We start from the raw sequence: 7,286 nt of genomic DNA, 5'->3' as shown, positions 1-7,286 counted from the left end.
TCCTGTATTACACTGTGCTGCTGTTGATGGCACCTCTGGATTAGGTGTGTTGGAGGCATTAATGAATGCTGCCTACATGGCAAACTCTCCATGAAGACCAGTGGTTTGGGATTGGAGATCAGCATAAATGTAAATTCCAATTTTGCCATGAGGATGAGATTTATTTAGCAGTTTTACATCTAATTACCTTCAATTCTACACATTTGCCATGGGGCAGAGATGAAAAAATATATATATATTTTAAAGCTCTTCTCATGCTACACTACACATTTGCAACCGAGGACAGAATTTTTTACGTGCTACGGGCTTCAGCACTCACATTCTGTGAGCTTGTGTGGCCTACCACTTCACAGCTGAGCCATTGTTGCTCCTAAACGTTTCCACTTCACAATAACGGCACTTACAGTTCACCGGGTCAGCTATAGCAGGGCAGAAATTTGATGAACTGACTTGTTGGAAAGGTGGCTTCCTATGACGGTGCCGCGTTGAAAGTCACTGAGCTCTTCAGTAAGGCCATTCTACTGCCAATGTTTGTCTATGGAGATTGCATGGCTGTGTGCTCGATGTTATACACCTGTCAGCAACGGGTGTGGCTGAAACAGCCATATACACTAATTTGAAGGGGTGTCCACATACCTTTGCATATACACTACCGTTGAAAAGTTTGGGGGCACTTCAAATTTTCCTTGTTTTTGAAAGAAAAGCTCATTTTTTGTCAATTAAAATAACATAAAATTGATCAGAAATACAGTGTAGACATTGTTAATTTTGTAAATGACTATTGTAGCTATAAGTGGCAGATTTTTTATGGAATATCTACATAGGCGTACAGAGGTCCATTATCAGCAAAGTCCTGGTACATTATGTTAGCTAATCCAATGTTAGCTAATCCAAGTTTATCATTTTAAAAAGGGAAATTGATAATTAGCAAACCCTTTTGCAATTATGTTAGCACAGATGAAAACTATTGTACTGATTAAAGAAGCAATAAAACTGGCCTTCTTTAGACTAGTTGAGTATCTGGGGCATCAGCATTTGTGGGTTCGATTACAAAGACCTTTCTTCTGAAACTCGTCAATCTATTCTTGTTCTGAGAAATTAAGGCTATTCCCTGCGAGAAATTGCCAAGAAACTGAAGATCTAGCACAACGCTGTGTACTACTCCCTTCACAGAACAAACTGGCTCTAACCAGAATAGAAAGAGAAGGCCCCGGTGCACAACTGAGCAAGAGGACAAGTACATTAGAGTGTCTAGTTTGAGAAACAGACGCCTCACAAGTCCTCAGCTTCATTAAATAGTACCCACAAAAACCCAGTCTCAATTCTACACATTTTGCCATTGCTTATGACACGTTCATATGCTATCTGGTGGGTTATAACACAACACAATGTGGATTGAGTCAAGGGGTAGGAATGCTTTCTGAAGGCACTGTAGGTTAGAGATAAGGGATATCAAGATATAACTTATATTATACTGTCGTGGAATTGTGTTTCTGTACAGGCATAGAATAGACGTTCTGCTGTGTGTGTTGGGGTCCTAGACTGTATCGGTTGAAGCGTTGGTTATGATTGGTTTGATTTCTCATGGGCCACATTTACTGAATATACAGTATCCTATTTGTTACTGTAACTGTTGATGACTTTAGGTAAAAGCCTCCTAGATAAGTGTGTTGGGGTCCTACACATAACTGTATATGGTTTGAGTAACATTTTATCATAAGGCACATACAGTATACTGACTATAAAGTAGCTTATGTGTTAACCGTAAGTCACTTTCGGTAGAAACCTGTACTACATACTGTTAGATAGCTACTTGTTGAAGGAAAAGGAAACCGCACACTGCTCTTGATAGTATCACCGATATTTAATAAGCTTACGTATCGGCCACACGGCCTTCGTCAGAGCTTTGTCAGAGCTTTTGGGATTTTTTGAAAGTTGCACCCTTATGTAGACCTGGCTCACCCACATCCGTTCTACACATCGAAGGGGTTGGAGGCAAAGGAAAATAAATAAGTGCTACCAAAATATAACAATGTGCATTTCATAAATATTACAAAAGTGTATAAGGCGTATTGAACACTTCTGTATAATTCTCAATGAGGACATAGCAAGTTCATTAGTCATTGGTACATCATATGAAAAACGTCAGAATAATCTACAAGAGACACACATTTCATGTTCCAATTCACAGCATAACATACAAGGCATTTCATCATTAATCCTTTTGGAACAATGTCTGGAGGGTGAAAATCCAAAAACATTCTCTTTTACTCAGAGTATTATATATCACCTCCCTGTCTGATATCTTAACTTTCTTATGCCACAAAATCTAAGGTGGAAATGTCATGCTTCATGTCATGAATGTACAGCGACTGGATAATCCCTGTCGTTTCTCCTGATTGAACTTTTATGTTCACTAATTCTCTGTTGAGAGAGCGGGTGGTTTTACGACATAACAGAGCCACATGCGACATTTAATAATGTAATAACATGGGTGGTGGAACACGTAATAATGTCATTTATTTGGAACCTTTTTTCCTGTGTGTGGTGACAGAAATATTGACACTTCATCATATTGTTGCACTGTGCGCATCCTCTGCATTTATAGCTACGCATTTGGTAGAGGGGTAAAGTGCTTGGCTAATTTCTATAAAGTGGTGGCAGTAGCTACTTGTAAAATTATTCGTCCCCTTGGCGTTTTTCCTATGTTGTTTGCATTAACAAGCTGTAATTTAAATTCGATTTTTATTTAGATTTCATGTATGGAATACACAAAATAGTCCAAAAATTTTTTTTACGGAAGAGTGTTGCGTGCGTATGTATTCACCCCTTTGCTATGAAGCCCTAATAAGAATCTGTTGCACCAATTACTTCAGAAGTCACATAATTAGTTAGATTGCACACAGGTGACTTTATTTAAGTGTCACATGATCTCAGTATATATAACCTGTTCTGAAAGGCCCCAGGAGTCTGGCAACACCCAGTAAGCAAGGGGCACCACCAAGCAAGCGACACCAGTGAAGATCAAGGAGCTCTCCAAAACAGGTCAGGACATCCACGGAGCACCATAAACCTGAAGGAGCTGGAAAGCTCCACAGCGGAGATTTGAGTAGTCTGTCCATAGGACCACTTTAAGCCGAACACTCCACAGAGTGGGCTTTAGGAAGAGTGGCCAGAAATTCCCCCAAACATATGGAAGAAGGTACTCTGGTTAGATGAGACTAAATTGAGCCTTTTTGGCCATCGAAGGAAAACACTATGGTGCAAATCCAACACCTAATCATCCTGAGACACCATCCCACAGTGAAGCATGGTGTGGCAGCATCATGCTGTGGAGATGTTTTTCATCGGCAGGGAACTGGGAAACTGGTCAGAATTGAAGGAATGATGGATGGTGCTAAATACAGGGAATTCTTGCAGGAAACCTGTTTCAGTCTTCCAGAAATTTGAGAGGGACAGAGGTTCACCTTCCCAGCCGACTGCTAAAGCAGTTGGTTTACGGGGAACATTTAAGATGTCTGGAATGGCTTAGTCAAAGCCCACCTCAACCCAATTGAGAATCTGTGGTATGACTTAAAGATTGCTGTACACCAGCGGACCCATCAACTTGAAGGAGCTGGAGCAGTTTTTGCCTTGAAGAATGGGAAAAATCCCAGTGGCTAGATGTGCCAAACTTATAGAACATATCCCAAGAGACTTGCAGCTGTAAATTGCTGCAAAAGGTGGCTCTACAAAGTATTGACTTTGGGGGCTGAATAGTTATAGACGCTCAAGTTTTCAGATTTTTTGTCTTATTTCTTGTTTGTTTCAATAAAAAACATTTTGCATCTTCAAGGTGGTAGGCATGTTGTGTAAATCAAATGATACCAAACTCCCAAATTCTCATTTTAATTCCAGGTTGTAAGGCAACAAAATAGGAAAAAATGTCAAAGGGGGATGAATACTTTCGCAAGCACTGTATATTTATACAGTGTCTGTTTATGTCTGTGTATTCCCGGCGGTGTTCCTGAGGACGTTCCTGCGGTGTACGGGGAGCTGCTGAAGTCTTCACTGTGAGGGAGGTGGCAGGCTTCGTCAGGGAGACGCTGGCAGCCTGCCCGCCACCGCTCACGCTGAGTGCCCCCTGGAAGCCGTCAAGCTACATTGTATTGCCAAGACGTGGAGAGCAGCTGTACACAACACAGGTAGGAACACGCACACCACACACACACACACACACACACACACACACACACACACCAACACACACACAACACACACACACAATATTTAATAACCTTACACACACTCACAAGCAAACTTTGGGAGTTATGTAACGCACACACACAAACACACATATCGCGCACATGATTATGCACATTGCTAGTAATTACATACCTACACAGGCACACTTGCAGTTAATTGTAGGTAATGGTAATTATATACTCGCACAAATATCCGTGGTAACATTTTATTAGCTGCATGCTCAGAGGCAAGGCTAGGGGTTTAAAATCACACCCAAGAGAGGGATAAAAAATTTAAAACAGGTGTTTGAGCAGAACATACATGCTAGTAATTTTGTGTCCGCTGTGTCTGTGAGTGTGTGTGTGTGTATTTTCATGTTCAAGTGGTGTGTACTTGTGTGTATTCCAGAGTCGAGTGCATCCTGCTCCCGGTGGTGTTGCGTCTGTTGCAGGCCCACATGCAGGAGCAGAGAGACCTGTGATGTGTGCCCGTATCCTCACCAGCATGCTCTCTCTCGTCAGGAAGTACGACTCTGTCGCCACCGTGAGTACAGCTACAGCAGAGCACCATGGGTAGTGTAGTCTTTTAGGCGCACCTCACGTTTAGTCATGGGCGGACGACAAATTGTGCACGATTTGAGATCGAGGTCACCTAACTCACTGTTAATAGCTCAAGAAGGCATTGCTGAACATTTTATTGTTCCCTTGGATATTTGATGACAACAATGTGTATTGTGATCTGAACACCGCTTTGTTGTTTGCGTGGCGTTTTAAAAACAAACTAGCAAAACCTGCCAGACTGACATTAGAGTCCAATAAATTCTGGTCTCATTGATCAAGTAAGGAAGCTAACAGATAGCTAGGTGCCAGAAAATAAACAATCCAATTGGAATCAATCAATGAACATGCAAGTGTGGATGTGGCAGTTTGTCCCTGTGAGCGTGTTAAGTTCGTCCTGACCTTGACATGGTGCTGGCTGTTTGGCTGAGAAGCAGCTAGTCACACCACCCACACACACACACACACACCACACACACACACACACACACACACACACACACACACACCACAACACACACACACACACACACACACACACACACAACACACACCACACACACCACTCTCTTCTCTGAGAGACCGGGCTGTGAACCATGGCTAAGATGAAGTGACAGCAGGAGCAGCCATTCTGACACACACACACACACACACACACACTAATGTGTGTCCAATTTTGTTTAAGTATTGGTAGTGGTCTATTTTTGTTCCCGTATGTTTTCATACTGTCTGTATGGGTAATGTGCGTGTGTGTGTGTACACATTGCAAACTTCAGGCATGATATGTACCATATGTACCTGTGTGAAAGTTAATATGACTTGTGTGTGTCCTAGGAGCCGGTGGTTTTCGAGGAGGGTGGATCGATAGTGGACAGTCTGCTGGTTTACTGATGAGGACCATCCTTGAGATCACTAACAGGCCACAACCAGCCGGGACCATATGAGACTGCAGTTCCAGGACATCACGGTCAGTGTGTGTGTGTTCTGTGTGTTTGTGTGTGTGTGTGTCTAACTGCTAGTCATTCTAAATATAGCATGAGGTTTAAGGTCACTGATTGAAACTGCATTTGTGGTCAAAAAGAGCTGTACTTCTGTCCTGCTCTTAACCACAGCTGAGTTTCAGAGAGAACCATTCTCTTACATTTCCATTTCACATTTTGCAAAATGTCAACACCACCTAAAAAAGTAGAAAATAACATTTATTTCTCTCCCATCCTGTTCTGTACTGTAGTATTTACAGGTCTTACATCGAGATACATGGTCTTCCATCTCTCTCATTGTAGATATAGTATATGTGGCCAATGTCCCAGATGTTAACAGCTGTTTCTTCTCTGTCTGTCTCTCTGTCTCTCTGTCTCTCTGTCTTCGCTGTCTCTCTCTGTCTTTCGCTGTCTTCTCTCTCTCTCTGTCTCTCTCTTCTCTCTCTGTCTCTCTCTGTCTCTCTTGTCTCTCTCTGTCTCTCTTCTGTCTCTCTCTGTCTCTCTCTGTCTCTCTCTGTCTCTCGCTGTCTCTCGCTGTCTCTCGCTGTCTCTCTCTGTCTCTCTCTGTCTCTTCTCTGTCTCGCTGTCTCTCTCTCTCTGTCTCGCTGTCCTCTCTCTGTCTCGCTGCTCTCTCTTGTCTCGCTGTCTCTCTCTCTCCTCTCTCTCTGTTTTCTCTCTCTCTCTCTCTCTTGTCTTTCTCTCTCTCTCTCTCTCTCTGTCTTTCTCTCTCTCTCTCTCTGTCTCTCGCTGTCTCTTTCCTGTCTCGCTGTCTCTCTCTGTCTCGCTGTCTCTCTCTGTCTCGCTCTCTCTCTGTCTCGCTGTCTCTCTCTGTCTCGCTGTCTTCTCCCTGTCTCGTTCTCTCTCTGTCTCGCTGTCTCTCTCTGTCTCGCTGTCTCTGTCTCTCTCTCTGTCTCTCTCTATCTGTCTCTCTGTCTTCTCTCTTCATTTCTCTCTGTCTCTCTCTCTCTCTCTCTTTGTGTGTCTCTCTCTCTCTGTCTCTCTCTCTCTGTCTCTCTCTCTCTGTCTCTCTCTTCTTCTGTCTCTCTCTCTCTGTCTCTCTTCTCCATTTCTCTCTCTCCATTTCTCTCTCTTCTCTCCTCTCCGATTTCTCTCTCTCTCCATTTCTCTCTCTGTCTCTCTCTCTCTCTCTCCATTCTCTTCTCTGTCTCTCTCTCGCCATTTCTCTCTCTGTCTCTGTCTGTCTGTCTCTCTCTTCTCTCTTGTCCACAGGGGGGTTTGTGGCGTGCCTGCTGGCTCTCCTCAGACAGATGAGTGATAAACATTACCAGCAGCTCCTGCAGGCCTTCACAGCAGCAAGATGACCTGAGGGTAAGGCTACACACACTCACACACACCACTCAGCCAGAATCTGACTGATGACTCCGCAGTAGCAGGAGTGTGTGTGTGCGTAATGAGGAACAGTCATGTGCACAGGGGTTGAGGAAGAGGTTCGATGGGAGAGAGGGGTCACTAAGTTCACAGTAATAGGAAGGAATCATTGAACACTATGGATATCATGAATACA

At 43.3% G+C, this 7,286-nt stretch overlaps 1 protein-coding gene across 1 annotated transcript in view; it reads left to right on the top strand.

The window, feature by feature from the left end:
• LOC111951330 (dedicator of cytokinesis protein 4-like) overlaps positions 1–7,286 on the top strand; it is a 137,492-nt gene that overhangs the window by 94,786 nt on the left and 35,420 nt on the right. Inside the window, 8 exon segments of the mRNA XM_070434705.1 lie at positions 4,012–4,086; positions 4,089–4,158; positions 4,633–4,697; positions 4,700–4,767; positions 5,616–5,661; positions 5,664–5,717; positions 5,720–5,752; positions 6,992–7,069. Coding sequence (XP_070290806.1) covers positions 4,012–4,086; positions 4,089–4,158; positions 4,633–4,697; positions 4,700–4,767; positions 5,616–5,661; positions 5,664–5,717; positions 5,720–5,752; positions 6,992–7,069 — 489 coding nt within the window.

Source organism: Salvelinus sp. IW2-2015, linkage group LG24 (genome assembly GCF_002910315.2).
Source record: "Salvelinus sp. IW2-2015 linkage group LG24, ASM291031v2, whole genome shotgun sequence".
In the NCBI taxonomy this organism is placed as follows: domain Eukaryota; kingdom Metazoa; phylum Chordata; class Actinopteri; order Salmoniformes; family Salmonidae; genus Salvelinus; species Salvelinus sp. IW2-2015.
Note: the sequence above shows the minus strand (reverse complement) of the source record. Positions and strands in the feature narration are given on the sequence as shown.